Here is an 18,993-nt window from a genome sequence, read left to right on the forward strand (position 1 = left end):
GGAAGTGTTTTGAAAAGATTTTGCTGGAAAGAATGTGAAGAAAGGACTGAGAAAGGAGAGGATGGGAGTCAGGGACACTGGGGCAATGAAGGTGCCTAAGGTTGGTGTTGGTGACGTTGGAGAGGTGTGGGGTGGGGCTTGGGGAGAGGAGAACACGGCTGTGTGCCGCTGAGGAACAGGAGGAGGCTGCTCCTTAGAGCTCAGAGAGGAGCTTGTCCTCAGGGAGATGAGGAGAGAGGTGGGCGGGGGCAGAGTCAATGATGGATGAGAGTGCTTTGTGAGAGGTTTGGACGCGGGCCTCAGTCTCCCTCGGAGGAGCCCTCCTCCAGATCTTCCTTCCAGAGTGGAGGCGATTTGTCCCCGGGAGGCGGATGTGAGCCCGGCTGCTCTTCCTGAGGGTCAGCCAGAAAGGGACAGAGAGCACGCCTGAAATGGTCACGGTAGCAAGGGACACGGATGTGCTCATTCTTTTCCCCTGTCAGAAGGCTAGAATCACGGGTTTTCTGGTTTGTGCTGTATAACCAGCTCTGTCTTTAATATGGGGAGGTGTTAAGCTGCCTGTCTGAGCCTCAGTTTCCTTAAAGTGGGGTCAGGCTGGCTGCAGAGACCCGTCAGGTTCCTCTGAAGTGATGCTGCTTGGAGGCTGCTGCCCGGAGACGGGTCGCAGACCTGTGTCCTTCACACGGGGAGCTTTGGGGTCTGGTGGCTCATGATGTGAGCTGTGTAGTATCTCCCACTTCTTTTCACCCACAGGAGAAGCTATGTAATTTCAAAATGCAGGTATCCTTGTTTTAAAATTATTCAAGATTTCAGGGACTTCCCTGGTGGTCCAGTGGTTAAGACACTGCCCTCCCAGTGCAGGGTGCATGGTTTTGATCCCTGGTCAGGGAGCTAGAATCCTGCGTGTTAGTCAACCAAAATAAATTAATGAAGGATTTCAAGACAGTGGCCACCGAGCATTAAAAGCAAGCGCAGGGTCCTAAGTGTGGGGGCCTGCGTACCTGCACAGCTCACATGCCTGCGAAGCTATCCTTGGCTTGGAAATCGGAGGTTCAGAGACAAGGGGCTGCCCACAGCAGTCACTCTATAGGACTTAGGTCAGGGGCATATACTTACTGGTATGGGGATGGGAGCACTTCTTGAGAGGGAACCTGGGGCTTTGTCCTGGCTCAGTAAGAAAGAGCACCGTGATGGATGAGGTGCGTCAGCTGTGGCTGTCGTTGCCAATTCTATGTCAGTGGGATCTGGTCATCTGAAAGATGTTCCAGCTGGTGGTTTGGAGTTTCTGAATTAAGTAGCCTGGTAGCTTAGGCTCTTGGCTCAGACTTTTTGATTAGACCCTCAAAGCTGGCAAAGTCCATGATTGGCAAGTCTTAACAGCTGGAACTCCAATGCCTTTTGGTTCAGTTCAGTTGCGTCCGACTCTTTGTGACCCCATGGACCACAGCACGCCAGGCCTCCCTGTCCATCACTAACTCCCAGAGTTTACTCAAACCCATGTCCATTAAGTTGGTGATGCCATCCAACCATCTCATCCTCTGTGGTTGCCTTCAATCTTTCCCAGCATCCGGGTGTTTTCAGATGAGTCAGTTCTTCTCATCAGGTGGCCAAAGTATTGGAGTGTCAGCTTCCAGTAAATCTTCAGGACTGATTTCCTTTAGGATGCCTCTAGTATCTGGTAAGGGGCTATTTCTTTCTTAAACTTTGTGTTAATGACTTCTTAGAACCTCCCCCAATACAGGTTAGATGCCTTCTTGTGTGGTCCCATAGTATCCCCTTCGCACCAAAGCATTAACTATTTTATATGCAAATTCCCTGCTTTCCTGTTTATCTTCGCCTCCTGCCCTCCCTGCCACCCTCATCACAATCAAAGGATAAGCCCCTAGTCCCAGACCGTGTTTGGCTTGCTCAGTATTTTAATCCCCGGCAGCTGAGACTTCACTGGCCCAATGGACGCTCAAGTGAGGGAACAAGCATTTCTGCCTCCTTGAGCGACACAGGGGATGGTGGAAGCAGAAGCACCCAGGGGACCCAGGTGATCGGATGGAAAATGGGGAGACGAGTTCTTACTTTCACGTTTCCTCATAATCCAGAGGATCGTCTCCTTGTATTTTTCAAAATTTTTCTTCAACCTGAAAGGAAGGTGGATCGTCTTTAAAAGCTGAGACCGAATTCGTGTTTACATGTCATGCTACGGGACAGACAGAGCTGGGGCCGGCTCCATCGTTTCCTAGGTTGGAGACTTGGCTGGATGGCTCTGCCTTTGCAACCGGCTTTCTTCCAGTCTGTACTCAGGAATAAAGGGCCAGCACTTGGTGCTGTGTGTCCCTCCTGTCCTTCAACCTGGGCACCTGGGGGCTGACCCCAGATCTTTCCAAATGAATTCAGTGGGGTTCCTCTTGGGAATGAAGCCAGGGTTGGGAGATCCAAAGCCAGCCAAAGCTGACTCTATGAGTTCAGCTCGTGCAGGCTGTTCTGTGGCTTGAGCACATTTCAGTAAAGTCTTATTCGGAAATAGCTTAGAGAAACAGTATTATTTGTGAACGGGACACAGCCACCTGAAACTCCTTTGCACTGAGTAGGAAAATTTCAAATAAACTCACTCAAAAATGACTCACCATGAAAGCCACATTAAGGCACAGCTCTTCAAAATGATCAAGCTTTCAACCCTCCTTTCATGTCAATATACAAAGCGAGTCATCCTAGCATTTCAGTGGCTGGGACTGTTTTCCTGCCAAATAAGGGTGGTCTCCGGAGAGAGCAGCCTTTCCTGGTCCTCAGATCAGAGACCTTTGGAAAGGGAATCTGCCGGAAGGAGGGAGCTTCCAAGGCTTAATTGGCTCTGAGCAGAGGGCCTTTGACACGGCAGATTTTAAGTTCTTGCTTCAGAGTCCTCGAAGAGAGTATAATAATTTAACCCCGAGCAACCTCAGGAAGCAAATACCATCTGCTGGAAAGGGCTGGACTGTTTTGCCTGGCGGAAAGGAGGTTTAGTGTCTGTACTTTAGAAGCTATTTGCAAGTTGAGAATGAGCTCCTCACGATGCCAAGGGTTCCTTGTTTTATTTGCAAGCACTGTGAATGGAATTGAAGCAGTTACCTCGCCTGCCATCACTTGTGAAAGAACAAGGAGGAGGAGGGTGGGGTGAAGCCTGTCCAGGCCGACAGCAGCATGCCAAGTTCATGCAAGAGTTAGATTCCAGTGAGGGGATCCCTCCAGAGGCACCCAGTGCCCTTTGGGGAAGGTTCTTTCCTTGGTTCTTTGCTCGGCTTTGCAAGCTAATGGAATCCTTGCTAGCAAAGCTAGTAAGACCAGCAAAGCTAGTATAGACCAGCACACAGTAGGTGCATTCACTGGGTGTAGTTAGGTTAGAATGAGCCTTAGTTATGGGCTTAAACGAGAAAGAAGGGGAGAAAATGTAACCTAGAATGTAGGATAACCTGCAACGGTGTTATTTGGGATTTTTTTTTTCTTCTTATTTTATGAGAATCTGAAAACTTGGGTGTTCTTTGTATTTTGCATTGTGTATTTAGCCTTCCCTTTTCCTAGAGAAGCCTTAGGGGTCTCTGGCCCCCGGACTCTATTGAGACCAAAGCAGAAGTTGCTGACAGTCAGTCTCCCCCTGATTTTTGGGAGTCTTCTTTCAGCAAGGAGGTTATGCATGGTACCCCATGCCCCACAGCCTGTTCCTCGGAGCCCCTGCCAGAGAGTGTCTCAGATGCCTGACCATGTACCTTGTTCAACAAGGCTTCTGACAGCTGGATAAGTGAAAATCCTGGCTTCCTTGTGCCACAGGCTGGATGTAGAGATGGGATTCTGGAACATTTTGTGACTGGGGTCATGCCAACTAGAAAGATTTGGTGCCAGCAGCCATCTGCAATAACTTTATCGCTCCCCAAGCCCCTGCCATGAATCCCAGGTCAGTGACGCTTCGGGCTTATCCCCCTCGAGGAGTATGGAGAAGCAATGGCTAGCCTAGGATGAAGCTAAGGAATTTCTTGGGGAGATGCCCATGAGCTTGATCCCCCCACTGTCCCTTCTCGTCAAAGGCTCAGGGGTCTGAGCCTTGCCTCCCAGACTTCTGCACAAGTTCACAGTCCCTTCAAGACTTTTTCTTGCCTGGGATTTCCAGCCTGTGTCCCTGCTCACCTTTGATGCTATCTTGCACATCCCCTGTTCTTAGATTTCTTTGCCTTTGAGTTTTGGCCGCTGGATCATCCTGTCCCCTGGCCCCTAATCTTACCCTTGTCCTGTGTCTAGCTTGTGCCAGCTCTTTGACACAAGGGAGCTTCTGGACCCTGGTCTTCCTCGTGCTCTCTTGGCCCAGTTAATACATTTCTCTGCCGCTAGCTTTGGTCTGCCTCCACCCAGTGACCAGTATCTTCCCAGTGACCACCAGTTCCATCCCTCTTGTCACTTACAGAATTCCCAGTTTCCTTCTGGTTTCACCCTCCAGATGACCAGTCAGGGGAATGGTAATATCTTCCTCCAGTTCGTCGCGAACAGCCATTTCTTTGAGCACGGTCCTGAACACTGACTGATAGGAGGGGGTTGAAACCTGCAAAAGAGTTAATCTTTAATGTATATAAATCTTCATCCACCTCTATCGCTATTTAAAGTTGCATATCTATTCTTGCTTTCTTTTCCTCTCAAAATACTTGTTAGTTTTGTCTTCATTGCTTTATTCCCCACTTGGCACCTTGCTTTCGTTTTGTTTTCCAGTCTGTGCTTTAGTTAGTTTTGTTTTTAACTAGTAAATATAATTTTTGATTTCCTTTGTTTGCCAGGTCAATCTACTGTATTTTATTTTTGTTGGACTGCTTTGACTTTGCTTATGGATGTATATATGTGTGTGTATATTCCATTATTTTAATTATTATTTGCCTGATTTTGTGACTGCCATTTGTCTGGGGTTCATCTTTGGTTTCTTGGTTTAGGGTATTAACGCCATAACAAACCACTTGTGGAATCTTCGTTCCTGGCCAGAGATCAAGCCCTGAGCCTTTGGGGTGGGAGCCCTGACTCCAAGACCCCAGACCACCAGAGAACTAAGCCCGCTGCTGCTGCTAAGTCACTTCAGTCGTGTCTGACTCTGTGCGACCCCATAGACGCCAGCCCGCCAGGCTCCACCATCCCTGGGATTCTCCAGGCAAGAACACTGGAGTGGGGAGAACTAACCCTATCAAATAGTGAGAACTCACACAAAGGAAACAACCTTGAAGTCTGGGAAAAGGAGACCTCAAGCACAATAAGTTAAAAAAAAAATAATGAAAAGGCAGAGAAATACTACACAAATGAAGGAACAAATTAGAAACACAGAAGTCCAAATAAATGAAGAGGAAATAGGAAAACTACCTGAAAAAGAATTCAGAATAATGATAGTAAAGATGGTAAAACAAAAACCTTGAAAACAAAATGGAGAAAATGCAAGAATCAATTATCAAAGACCTAGAAGAGTTAAAGAATAAACATACAGAGACAAACAACACTGAAATTAAAAATATTTTGGAAGGAATCAATAACAGAATATCTGAAGCAGAAGAATGAATCAGTGAGCTGGAAGATAAAATGGTGGAAATAACTTCTGAAGAGCAGAATAAAGAAAAAGAATGAGAAGAACTGGGGATAGTCTCAGAGACCTCTTGGACAATATCAAATGCACCAACATTCAAATTATAGGGGTCCCAGAAGAAGAAGAGAAAAAGAAAGGGTATGAGAACATTTTTGAAGAGATTATAGTTGAAAATTCCCCCAACATGGAAAAGGAAATAGTCAAACAAGTCCAAGAGCCACAAAGAGTCCCATACAGGATAAACCCAAGGAGAAACACACCGGGACACATATGAAGTGAACTAACAAAGACTAAACACAAAGAAAGAATATTAAAAGCAGCAAGGGAAAAGCAACAAGTAACATACAAGGGAAACCCCATACGTTATCTTTCAGCAGAAACTGCAGGCCAGAAGGGAATGGCAGGATATATTTAAAGTACTGAAAGGGAAACATCTACAACCAAGATTATTGTACCTGACAAGGATCTCATTCAGAACTGATGGAAAAATAAAAAGCATTTCAGACAAGCGAAAGTTAAGAGAATTCAGTATCTCTAAACCAGCTTTACAACAATTGTTAAAGGGACTTATATAGTTGAGAAATACAAGAGAAGGAAAAAGATGTGCAAGATCAGTTCAGTCACTCAGTCGTGTCTGACTCGCTGCAACCCCATGAACCACAGCACACCAGGCCTCCCTGTCCATCACTAACTCCTGGAGTCCACCCAAACTCATGTCCATCGAGTCAGTGATGCCATCCAGCCATCTCATCCTCCATCATCCCCTTCTCCTCCTGCCCCCAATCTTTCCCAGCATCAGGGTCTTTTCAAATGAGTCAGCTCTTTGCATCAGGTGGTCAAAGTACTGGAGTTTCAGCCTCAGCATCCGTCCTTCCAATGAACACCCAGGACTGATCTCCTTCAGAATGGACTGGTTGGATCTCCTTGCAGTCCAAGGGACTCTCAAGAGTCTTCTCCAATACCACAGTTCAAAAGCATCAATTCTTTGGCACTCAGCCCTCTTTATAGTCCAACTCTCACATCCATACATAACTACTGGAAAAACCATAGCCTTGACTAGATGGACCTTTGTTGGCAAAGTAATGTCTCTGCTTTATATGCTGTCTAGGTTGGTCATAACTTTCCTTCCAAGGAGTAAGCGTCTTTTAGTTTCATGGCTGCAGTCACCATCTGCAGTGATTTTGGACCCCCCAAAATCAACCCCAAACAATTAAGAAAATGGCAATAGGAACATATATATCAATAATTACTTTAAATGTAAATGGATTAAATGCTCCAACCAAAAGACACAGACTGGCTGCTGCTGCTGTTAAGTCGCTTCAATCATGTCCGACTCTATGCGACCCCGTAGATGGCAGCCCACCGGGCTCCCCCGTCCCTGGGATTCTCCAGGCAAGAACACTGGAGTGGGTTGCCATTTCCTTCTCCAGTGCATGAAAGTGAAAAGTGAAAGTGAAGTCGCTCAGTCGTGTCCGACTCCTAGTGACCCTGTGGACTGCAGCCTACCAGGCTCCTCTGTCCATGGGATTTTCCAGGCAAGAGTACTGGAGTGGGTTGCCATTGCCTTCTCTGACAGACTGGCTGAATGGATACAAAAATAAGACCCATATATATGCTGTCTACAAGAAACCCACTTCAGACCTAAAGACACATGTAGACTGAAAGTGAGAGGATGGAAAAATATATTCCATGCAAATGGGAAACGAAAACTGCAGTAGCAACCCTCAGATCAGACAAAATAGACCTTAAAACAAAGATTACAAGAGACAAGGAAGGACACTACATAATGATCAGGAGATCAATCCAAGAGGAAACCTGCAAGGGGACAACAGAATGAAATAGCCTGAGATCTGATTCCCTGATGTGCCAGATGAGGTTTCACCGTGTTGTTGGAAAAAGACTGGGAACAGTAGGATGCCTCGCAAGAGCTGTTCTGAAGATTGTCTCAAGAATGGTCACACACTCTTCTCTTTCCCCAGTTCCCTTAAGAATTTGTTTTCAATAGTAGCATACCAAGCAATCTTTTGAGAGCATAAAATTACCTCCTTCTTCCATATGTAGAGAAGGCTCTAGAACATAAAATTGCATCCATGGCTTGAGAACATAAGGCTTTTTTAGTTCCTGGAATGACCAAGCTCTCAGTGGTTGGTTATTTATCGTAAGGGCTTCCCTGGTGGTGCAGAGGTTAAAGCGTCTGCCTGCAATGTGGGAGACCTGGGTTTGATCCCTGGGTCGGGAACATCCCCTGGAGAAGGAAATGGCAACCCACTCCAGTACTCTTGCCTGGAGAATCCCATGGACGGAGGAGCTTGGTGGGCTGTAGTCCACGGGTCGCGAAGAGTTGGACACGACTGAGCGACTTCACTTTCACATAACTGTGAAGGATACGAGTCTTCAGGAAACCAGGGTAGTACCTAGCACGTTCTTGTAGTAGATGATATCAGTCTTTAAGAATTCTTCCGAAGTAATGACACTGAAAGCTACCTTTTAATTAATTTTGTAGATTTGTTCATTCTATCTCAAGTCTGTGAGGTTAAGCAGGACTGACCCATAGGCTGGTCTTCATAAGAGTTTCTTTTTTCAGCTCCCTTTTGGTGGAAGGTGAAGTGTGACTTGCTGTCCAGAAGAACTGCAGGTTGTCTCATCACCCTGCTCACTACAGGTTGAGGTTGTTATGGAGGTTGTTCTGCATCTGATAATGTACAGTCTGCCATTCACTTATAAGCCTCCTAAAGTAAGCAATGGGGGCAGAGGGGCGGCTTCCCTAGTGGCTCAGTGGTAAAGAATCCACCTGCCAATGCAGGAGATGTGAGTTCGACCCCTGGGTTGGGAAGTTCCCCTGGAGAAGGAAGTGGCAACCCACGCCAGCATTCTTGCCTGGAAAATTCCATGGACAGAGGACCATGGCGGTCTACAGTTCATGGGGTTGCAAAAGAGGCAGACATGACTTAGCAACTAAACAACAACAAAAGGAAGCGGGCGACCCACATATCCAAAGTCGCATGTGGCCTGGGGCAGATACAAGATTGGAGCTTGCAGCTGGCTGGTTTTTCCAGGTTGGCGAAAAGCTGGGGTGTCTCAGGACTGACTTGCTTGATTCCCAGCTGCACCTCTTCTCATTGCTGGTGTTCAATTAATTAAACACAGAGGCCATCAGACTGAGGATGCTCTGAGGCCATGGTGCCCCAAGTAAGCAAACAAAAACCTAAGGCTGTAAATGCCTCAAGCCTAAGAGATCAAAATCCAAGGACAACCACTCACAAGCAGCTTTAAGCTTTAAGCCAGTCAGTCAATAATTTCCTTGCTCTGCTTCTGCCTTTTCTGTCTCTCTTCAGCTCCTGTTGGCTGAGGGCTCTTAGCCACTTCCGGTCTGGTGGTACTGCCTGATCTTAATCATGAAAGTGAAAGTGAAGTTGCTCAGTCAAGTCCGACTCTTTGCGACCCCATGGACTGTAGCCTACCAGGCTCCTCTGTCCATGGGATTTTCCAGGCAATAGTACTGGAGGGGATTGCCATTTCCTTCTCCAGGGGATCTTCCCGACCCAGGGATCGAACTCGGGTCTACCGCATTTTAGACAGACTCTTTACTGTCTGAGCCACATACAGGCTCAAATAAACTCTTCAGATTTTTAATAGGCCTCAGTTTATCTTTTCACACCAGAATGTATCAGTGCTTCAGGGCGGATTGAGGTAAAGGCTTGTGGTCCCAAAATTTCTGCCTCTAAATTCTTTATTGTGGACCATTCCTCCCTTGAGCTGGAGCAATGACCCAATTGCCCAGGCCGGTCTTTCACGAGTCCTTTTTTTAAAAAATTTGTGTTTTATTTTCGGCTGTGCTGGGTCTTTGTTGCTGCCTGAGGGCTTTCTCTAGTTTCTGCGAGCAGGGGCTACTCCCTAGCTGCTGTGTGCAGGCTTCTCAATGTGGTGGCTTTTCTTGTAGAGCGTGGGCTCAATCGTTGCAGCTCGGTAGTTGTGGCGCTTGGGCTGGGTTGCCCCGAGGCGTGTGAGATCTGTCAGATGCCACCGTCAGAATAACCACGCTCTAGGTTGATGGGTGCCTCCAAGTCAAAGGACCTCAGCTACGTCTCTTCCATGGGTACCTCAGTGGTTTCCGGTGCCCCGCCTCCCAAAGGCCTTGGAAGGCCACACAGACAAGTCTTTCAGCTGCAGGTCTCGTGTGCCATTGACTCCATTCCTTCTGTCCTGCTCTGGCCCTGCTCGGGCACATCTGCTGCCTATGGGGTTTCTTGGAGAAATGGTGCTTCTCAGGTTATACCGTAGGTGGGCCACAAGTGCTGCCCCATCACTCACCTAAGTGACTGATCTTTGGAGGCCAGGTGGTATAGACAGCAGGGGGTCGTGCCCCCACCCCCTCTGCCCGTGCCATACTTTGTCACCTGAGCCAAGTCCCTGAGATGGCAAGGCAAGGTGTTTGTGACTGGGGCTCACGTACATAGGCCGCATGTCACCCAGAATCCTCCCAGCATCCTATCTCATCCAGAACCTCACATGGCTCCATGGGAGGTGTCCCCTGGCTTACGGCTGCAGCCCTACCAGACACACAGAACCTCAGTTGACAGGTGCACTGAAGGTTTTTGAAAAATTTGTTTCTAATTAAAACAATTCCTTTCGATTTCAATTCTTGCTAAAAAAAATCTCTCTAAAATGCCTGAGTTTACTTTCCTATCTTAGTATATTCAGTGCCGTGAATCTAAGTTCACGTAATCCCTTCTCCACCATCTGACATGGTAGTTCAGTATTTGAAAAACCAGTAGGTTTTTTTCTTATTAATACGGGCTTCCCTGGCGGCTCAGCTGGTAAAGAATCTGCTGTAATGTGGGACACCTGGGTTCAATCCCTGGATCGGGACGATCTCCTGGAGGAGGGCATGGCAGCCCCCTCCAATATTCTTGCCTGGAGAATCCCCATGGACAGAGGAGCCTGGTGGGCTATAGTCCATGGGGTTGCAAAGAGTCGGGCATGGCTGAGCAAAAACACTTTTGCTTCTTATTAATGTAAGTGTATAGGAGCATGTCTGGAAAATAAGGAATTTAGGGCTAAATAAGAACTGAAATCAGAGAATTTTTTTCAGTTTAAAATACGAGCAAAAACTAAATGCCTCGGTTATTCCCCTCCCCACCCCCAAGTTCAGGAAAATGTATCTGCTTAATTTTGAGTTTCAGAGACACAAGCTCTCACTTTTGTGATTGTAGTTAGTACCTACAATCCTGAGAAAATTTCTCAGCTGTAGTGGAAAGGATATATAACCTGAGTGAACAGGTGTTGGAAGCCTTGGAGGTAAGTTGACACAGGAAATTATAGCCACCAAGCTGCATTGGCAGGCAAAACATTTGTGCAGTAAAGACAGTACAAAGCTTTCTGTAGAGGTAAGACTTATTCAAGTTTTTGGAACTTCTCACGGTGTCTCTTGGAGAAGGCAATGGCACCCCATTCCAGTACTCTTGCCTGGAAAATCCCATGGACGGAGGAGCCTGGTAGGCTGCAGTCCATGGGGTTGCAAAGAATCAGACACAACTTCACGTTCACTTTCATGCACTGGAGAAGGAAATGGCAACCCACTCCAGTGTTCTTGCCTGGAGAATCCCAGGCACGGGGGAGCCTGGTGGGCTGCCATCTATGGGGTTGCACAGAGTTGAACATGACTGAAGCGACTTAGCAGCAGCAGCAGCAGCAGCAGCAGCAGCATGGTGTCTCTAGTTATTGGATACAGCTGGGAAAGGACCGCCATTAAACTTCCAGGGCTGGTTCTGTGCTGCTTTGAAAAGTGTGGGAGCAGGACTCAGATTTGTGGGATATGCTCCATTGCTCTTTGTTGCAGGGTTTGCACTGAGGATACTGTTGTCTGAAGTTTCCATCTTCTGGGCTGCTCCATGCCTGGTCCTTCAGTTGGAGATGGTAGGCTTTTTGGGGGGCTTTGGTCTATGCTTGTTGGGGTTTCTGACTATGGTCTTTTCAGGAGGATGTGAAGCAAACAGAAAACTCAGAAACTCACCACCATGTTGTTCCTTGGATCTCATGGTCCCCTGACAGTCTGCCTTCTTTTCTCTGTCTTTTAAAAGCTCCTTGTGTTTGCTTTATATATAATGCCTAGAATTTTAAGTGCTGTGTATATGTGTGTTAGTTGGTCGGTCGTGTCTGACTCTTTGCAGTCTCATAGACTGTAGCCCACCAGGCTCCTCTGTCCATGGAATTCTCCAGGCAACAATACTGGAGCAGGTTGCCATTCTCTTCTCCAGGGGATCTTCCCGACCCAGGGATCGGACCCAGGTCTCCCGAATTGTGGGCAGATTCTTTACCGTCTGAGCCACCATTGCTTAGTGGGAAAATTACATCTAGTCCATGTTGCCAGGATCTAACTTCATTTTTACCCAAGGTTTCCACAAAGAGCGATTTGCCCTGATCTATTAATAAGTATCTGGGTAGCTTGTGTGTTTTGTTTTTAACTTTGCTGCCTTCAAAAGCAATCTTGAGGGGGTTTTATTAATGTTACTGAATGCAGGGCCTTGTGGTGTCATCCTTGGCTTTCTTTTGACCCTCTTTGGATTAATGCATGTCATTTAACACTTCAGCCTGTTTTAAGAGAAGCTCTCTTGGGCTGTGATAACAGCGGAGCAACGCTGTGACTCCCAGGGCTCAAGACACATGTCCAGCTGGCCCCCAGGCCACCCTACCCCAACATTCAGAGCCAGTGTTCCCAGTTTTTAACCAACTTACTTCATCCTCGAAGACCTCATCACCTTCCAGTGTGCTGATGGGGTCTTTTAATACACGATCCCAAAAGCTCTCTTTGTTATCAAACTCCGTGGCTTTCAGTGGTGGAAGGCACAGCCAAAGGAGAGGCATTTGGAAAAGGAGCCGAAACAACAAACAAACAGAAACGAAAAGAGAGACAGATTTACGGCATTTACACTTGGCCTTTTAACTACAAATGCATAGGTCATCAATAAGACTTTACATTCATCAAACCACTTAAAATTTGACTTGGAGACATTAGTGAAACAGCAATGAAAGGGCATCTCAGTGGCAGATTTAGGAAAGTGTGTGTTTCTGGTGGTCAGGGAAGGTGCATCTGACAAAGTGACATTTGAGTGAGTCCTGCACGAAGCAAGGGAGTGAGCAGGCAGATGGCTGGGGAGGACCATCCCTGGCAGGGGGTGGGGTGGGGTGGGGTGGGCAGAGGAGGTGCAAAGCCCCTGAGGTGGGAGGGAGTGGGAGCCTGTTGAGGTATCTGACAAACTGCGGGAGGCGCAGTATGTGCGGAGGGGAGTGAGAGTGAGGTGAGCTGGGAGGGCCAAGGCCAGCTCTCGGAGGACCTAGTAGGCCCTGGAGAGGAATTTAGATCTTATTCCCAGAGAGATTTATTCTGACTGAGTGTGATTTTCTCTTGGAAATCCTGAGAAATATTCCTATCTCCTGTCAGTTTTGTCAAAAATTGCCCATCTCCAGAATTGCAGATGGTTCGTAATTGCTAATTAAAGCGTTAAGAGATGAATCCCCAAGCCAGTGAGCTTAAAAAAACAAAAACCAAGTCTCTGGGAGATAGCAGATGCCTTTGTTCTCAAGGTCAACCACAGCCTGGTGACGGTGGGCCAGGAGAGGGGCTGGAGACCTCCAGTGTGGATGGGGTGCGAATTGAATGGAGGAACGGATAATTACAACTTGGGCCTAGATTCCCTGCTCCGGGAAAGGTGTGGATCCTGAGGTGGAGCCCGGGGGACAGGGCTCGAACGTGATGATTGGAACCCCGGGGAAATTATGGTGGCCTCTGTCTCGGCTCCAGGATGACACCAGCCCCTCCTCGCTGGGCCATTCAGAAAGCCCTGCACATCTACTGGGGGTGATGCTGGGCTGACTGAGTCTGTCTGATGGGTCTCTGGGGGTGGAGAGGGGCGTTCTTTGTCAACTCCATACACGATATCTCTGCACTGCTTCTGGACTTTGGTTCAGTAATGGAAACGCTGACTCCTCTGGGCCCCTGGAGGGATGGTGAGCTCCACCCAGCTGGATCTGCCTGTTCTGACATCAGGCCAGAGGCCTCTCTGCCTGCAGACCTCCCACCCCAGCCTCGGCTTGTTCCTGGTGGAAACCTGCCTCATTGCAGGGGCCCCTGTGTGGCCGGAGTGCCCCTCGCCCCCACGCTGGTAGTTCTTTCCCGCCAAGTCCTTCCAAGCACACACCCTCTCCAGTGAGGGGCTTAAACTCAGCAAAGGCAGGGGCCCTTCCGGCTCCATTCCAGAATACTGTGTCCCCAGACTGTCTGCCTGGGCTGTGGCCTGGAGAAGTTTCTTCTTGTTGAGAAAACCTGCCGAGAACCCACGGGAATTCAGGCAAGCCCTCAGGAGTAGTGGAGCTGGCAGAACGCAAGTCTGGGGAGGCCGGGCACAGAGCCCCCGAGCAAGGTTCTCTGAGGACGTGCCTGCCGGCCACGGAGGAGAGGAGCCTGCCTCTGACCCTGCTAGCTCAGCAGCTCCCTGTGATTTGTCAGTGCCGTCTTTTAATAGGCTTTATTGAATAATAGACACTTAATTTGAGGGGGGGGGAAACAGAAGTAGGTGTTTGTCAAGGGAGGAAGGGGACTTGGCAGGCCAGAGTTGGGAGCAGCCGTGTTCAGAGGCATTTGTTTCCTTGAAATCATTAACCTTATTAGCATCAACTGGCCCCGTCTACGTGTCAAGACAAGCCCAGTAAATCCTCAGTAACTCAGCCTTAACTGTGGCAGGAGGAGAAGGAAGAGCTTTAGTCCTAATTAACTTTCCCTTTGGGGATTTCTGTCAACGTCTACCTTTGTTCTAGTGGGATTATCTTCCCCCGAAGTCTCCCCTATGGGAGGACTGCGGAGGCGGGGGAGGTGTCAGGCCAGGTTCCCGAGTGGTGGCCCTGTAACCCAGGGCCTTCCCAGCGGGTCACTCAGCCCTTTGCACCCTGGGCCCCTCGTCCGTGTAGTGGGGACCATGGAGCTCATCTTCAGGGCGGCTCAGGGGACCAGCGCCAACGCGACGAAGCCGGGCACACAGCACTCCCTGGAGTGGGACGTCTCTCCCGGACTGATTACCAGCAGGTCTTAACTCCTCTCCTCCCAGCCAATGGCTCTCCTCTAGCAGCTGTTTTCTCCTGACAGAAGGACGCCTTCTGAATTTGGGGTGGATGTTGGAGTCCTGTGTGTTTGCCGCACAGGGCAGATCCCCGCGTTCTAAACCAGGACACGGAGGAGAGAAGCAGTAGGCGACTGCCCCCAGGCCGGGGGCAGAAGAAGAGGAGAAGTGGGCACAGGGGTGAAACTCGGGCCTGTTGCCCGCTCCGCCACCCTGCTTGTAGGAGCTGCTGCTGGGAGCTCGTGAGAAACGCGGACCCTCGGGCCCCTGGACTCAGGGTCTGCGTTTTAACACAAGGCCTGGGTGAATGCTCTGCACAGGAAAGTCTGAGCAGCACTAGCCTGCCCTGGCTCTCCTCTCTGGAAATGGAATAAGATCGAGAAGATTCTAGAGTGAGAAAGAGTTTGTGTGATAAGCCTCCTGTGCGGGTAACCCTGCGCCTCCCTGCCCCCATCCCAGCAGTTCACCCTCCTTCCGTTGTTTTTATTCAATAAAAGGATTTGTGCGTGCTAAGTCGCTTCAATCGTGTCCCACTCTGCAATCGCATGGACTGTAGCCCGCCAGGCTCCTCTGTCCATGGGATTCTCCAGGCTGGAACACCGGAGTGGGTTGCCACGCCTGCCTCCAAACCATAGACTAGGTCTGGTTAATTGTAGGATTTTGGTGGAGCGATGTGTACAAGTTGGGATTCTGCCACCAAAACCCAACCTCCTCCCCTGTCCTTCTCCCTCAGAGGATTCAGCTGTCCCCTCCTTTAGTAAAAACTGAATCACGCTCTAAGAGTACCACTGGAGGGGCTCTAATTCATTCCCTGCCAAGGTGCCATGGAGTGAGTCTGTCTGGAGGGACCCATGCATCCCAATTAAGCCCTGCTGCCCAGACTTCAGAGAAGCTAGTCATTGACTGCCTGGCCCCTCTTGAAGTGCGGGTGTCCCTGTACAGACCTTGAGTAGAGAGATGGACTTCTGGGCTGTTCCCAGGCCATTCTTTCTCACTCCCAAGACCCTCTTTCTGTTTCTGTCTCCCCTCTTCAGTTAAGGACAGGGAAGCACCTCCGGGTTCGTGGACTGTGTGCCTAGCACTTTCCTCAGTTCTCTCTAGGACTCAGCACTGGCCAGACCAGCAAGGCACCCACCCGCCTGGGAGGCACCATTCCCAGACACTGTGCAGGGAGCAGGGATCTTTGGTTAGGTTGTGTGGGACTCACCGTTTTCTGCCATTTGGGGTCCTTCACTTGGAACAAAGGCTGAAAACAAATAGGAAAAATGATTAATAGGAGGTGGAATGGTGAACTCTTCACCCTTGAGAATCTGGAGAGACCGGGGCGGAGACTGTGTATGGTAGGATAAGAGGCTCCCGTGATCTCCAGCAGGTGGAGCGGTAGCTTATGCTCAGCACACGTCCAGTCCCCTCCTTTGGCTCACGGTTCGTCTTTTCCACTCGAGTTTACGTTCTGAGAGGGTAGGATAGCTTTGTCCATATGAAGATGGACGTACCACTGCCGAGAACACGGTAGGTATACAATAAATATAATTTCATACACAGTAGTTGTCGTGGAACACATTGAAAATGGGTAATCCATTATCTTCCTAACTCTAGTGGTGAATAGTATTCCCTCCCCTTTCAAAACTCAATGTTAACTCACAATTAAAAGCATTTTACCCTTTGGTGAAGCTTCTTCCCTGAGCCTTGACTTCAAGTTCTAGAAATAAGGCTTTGGCCCACTGACCTTAATGAAGGCTGCCCTAGTCTAAAATGATTACATGAGGACTCTCTTTGGCCTGAGGCATGCTAATTCCGTGCTTCTCACCATCTCACAGATGGACCTGAAGCTTCCATGAGTCATTTAACATCATCGTAAAATTATAAAGTTGAAAGGATACCTTGTGACTCAGACTTGAAGGTGGCCAGCGTCATTGTTGATTCTTCCTCTCGTGGCGATCTTGATTTTGAAAGCACTGTTAAATGACAGAAGACGATGGCCATTGACAGTTTTAACCTTATACTTTTCAGTGGGTTCATATTGGACAGTTAGGGTCTGAGGTTCTTTCTTAGCACCCAAAGTTGATCCACGGAGGAGAAAACTTGGGTTGGAGGCCACTGCTGGTATATACTGGGTGCTTCCTCTGCCCATATCTTCCTCTTAGCTTTGCTGACTTAACCCTGGGGCTGCAGTAAACAGTGGCTGGGAAATGCAGGCCCTCTTCTTGTCTGGTCAGTTAGGGTCCCCAGGACAGAGGGGATGGCTGGGGAGACCTGAAGGGTATTCCTCCCTCTATAGGAACCACAGAGCCAAGTGGCTTCCAGGCCGTGTGGGCTTATAACGGGGTACACCTGTCACTGTAGGAAGTGGGTGTTTCTTGTGTTTTGTGATTAAGAGCTCCCAGAGAGGAGCAGAATGAGGGCCAGTGGGGAGGCCCTGGGGCCCGGCTAGTACAGATGAGTTATGCCACAAGAGGCTACTATAGTTTTTGAGAACTTTCCTAAAGTTCTTGGTTGAAAGTGAAAGTGTTAGTTGCTCGGTCATATCTGACTCTGCAATCCCATGAACTGTAGCCTGCTAGGCTCCTCTGTCCATGGGATTTCCCAGGCAAGAATTCTGGAGCGGGTTGCCATTCCCTTCTCCAGGGGATTTTCCTGACCAGGGATTGAACCCAGGTCTCCTGCATTGCAGGCAGATTCATTACCGTCTGAGCCAATGTTTTCTAGAATTTTGTGATCCCTGCTCCTTTTTGCTCCCCGACCCCTACCTGCCCTTCTTCCTCCTCTGCATATGCACACACCCACACCATTCCATTCCTAATAGCAGGGAGGAGCAGGCCCATGATAGGAAAGCAGAGGCAAGCTGCACCCGCCTCTGCTTCCCTGCTCATGGGAGCATTAGGATTTGAGCCCTGTCTGTGGACATGGATCTTGTCTATGGATGCAAAGCCTCCCTGACAGGGCAGGATCCATGCTGCCAGCCTGGCAGCTAAGACTGAGCCCTCCGTAGACAGAGAGCTCCCTGACTACTGAAAAGTGAAATCGCTCAGTCGTGTCCGACTCTCTGCGACCCCATGGACTGTAGCCCACCAGGCTCCTCTGTCCAGGGGACTCTCTAAGAATACTGGAGTGGGCTGCCATTTCCTTCTCCAGAGGATCTTCCCGACCCAGGGATCGAACCCGGGTCTCCCACATTGTAGGCAGACGCTTTAACCTCTGAGCCACCAGGGAAATAGTTCTCTGACTACCAAGAACGCACATTCTACTGTGCATGGCTCTGGCCGTTGGGACCCGTTTCCTTTTCTTAACCAATTTTCCTCAAGCTGCCTTGTTCCAGCCCTTCTGTGCAGATGGGGAGGCCAGGTCTCGGCAGCTCATCAGATATTCGAAGGCACTTATTCTGTCTCAGACTCACGTGTCTTCCAGACTTAACGCCCTCGTTTGCTTCAGCAGTTGTCTGTGGCGATGTTACCTCCAGGCCGGCCTCATGCCAGCTTCTCCTCTGAGTCCCAGCTGGTCCACTTCTGGTCCCCATGGAGGGTGGAATCCTTCTAAGTGAACAGCGCCCTGGGCTGCTCTTGGGGTGCAGGCTGCAGCAGGGCTCATCTCCCTCTCCAAACCCTTGTAGTTGTTTCTGCTTATGTGAAGCTTCTGGCCGTCACATCAGTCATGCTGTTGACTTTTGGAGCCTGTGGTTGAGTAAGTCATCTAGACCAGACAGGGCTTTCCCCCTTGTCCTCCTTTCTGTATTTGTGGGCCTACAAGCAGGGCCTAATCTAAATGAGCGTTCTATTTTATTTAGCCAGTCCTGATCCAGGGTTTCTGGCTGTCAAGATCTTTCAGAATCTGATCACATTATCATCATGACTCAACCACTTCCAGTCGTGTACAGGTATCAGAATTCCCCCTACATCTGTATCTGAGTCTATGATAAAATATTGTGCTGGACGGAGCACCATGGCCCCCAACTGGAAAACGGGTGGACTCGATCCTTGAACAGATTCTTCAGATGCTTATTCCACAGCGGCCATGCCGTCGTGATCATGATGCTCCCACCTCGTGTTTGTCTATCTTGTCTATAGGAACATCAGGAAGGCTCTGAAAATGAAACATGTTTTGGAACTCAGGCCTCCTGCTTTACCACAGCCCCTGATTTAATGACCTTGTCACAAAGTGACGTAAGAGCCAGCATCACTCGATCTTTTTCTTTTTCTTAAAGTATTTGTTTGTTTATTTGTGGCCTCACGGCGTCTTTGTTGCTGCACGGCTTTGCTCTAGTCTCGGCTGGCGTGGGCCGCGTGTGGGCTGCTCGTGGCAGTGGCTTCT

At 49.0% G+C, this 18,993-nt stretch overlaps 1 protein-coding gene across 1 annotated transcript in view; it reads right to left on the reverse strand.

Moving 5' to 3' along the window:
- The window catches only part of ERICH6B (glutamate rich 6B), a 52,608-nt gene that overhangs the window by 18,131 nt on the left and 15,484 nt on the right, over positions 1-18,993 (reverse strand). Inside the window, exons 2-4 of the mRNA XM_060394260.1 lie at positions 12,308-12,399; positions 4,422-4,558; positions 2,071-2,132 (exon numbers count right to left, since the gene is read on the reverse strand). Of these exons, the coding sequence (XP_060250243.1) occupies positions 2,071-2,132; positions 4,422-4,558; positions 12,308-12,399 (291 nt within the window). The remainder of the gene's footprint in view (positions 1-2,070; positions 2,133-4,421; positions 4,559-12,307; positions 12,400-18,993) is intronic.

The sequence above is a fragment of the Ovis aries genome, chromosome 10 (genome assembly GCF_016772045.2).
Source record: "Ovis aries strain OAR_USU_Benz2616 breed Rambouillet chromosome 10, ARS-UI_Ramb_v3.0, whole genome shotgun sequence".
Lineage (NCBI taxonomy): Eukaryota > Metazoa > Chordata > Mammalia > Artiodactyla > Bovidae > Ovis > Ovis aries.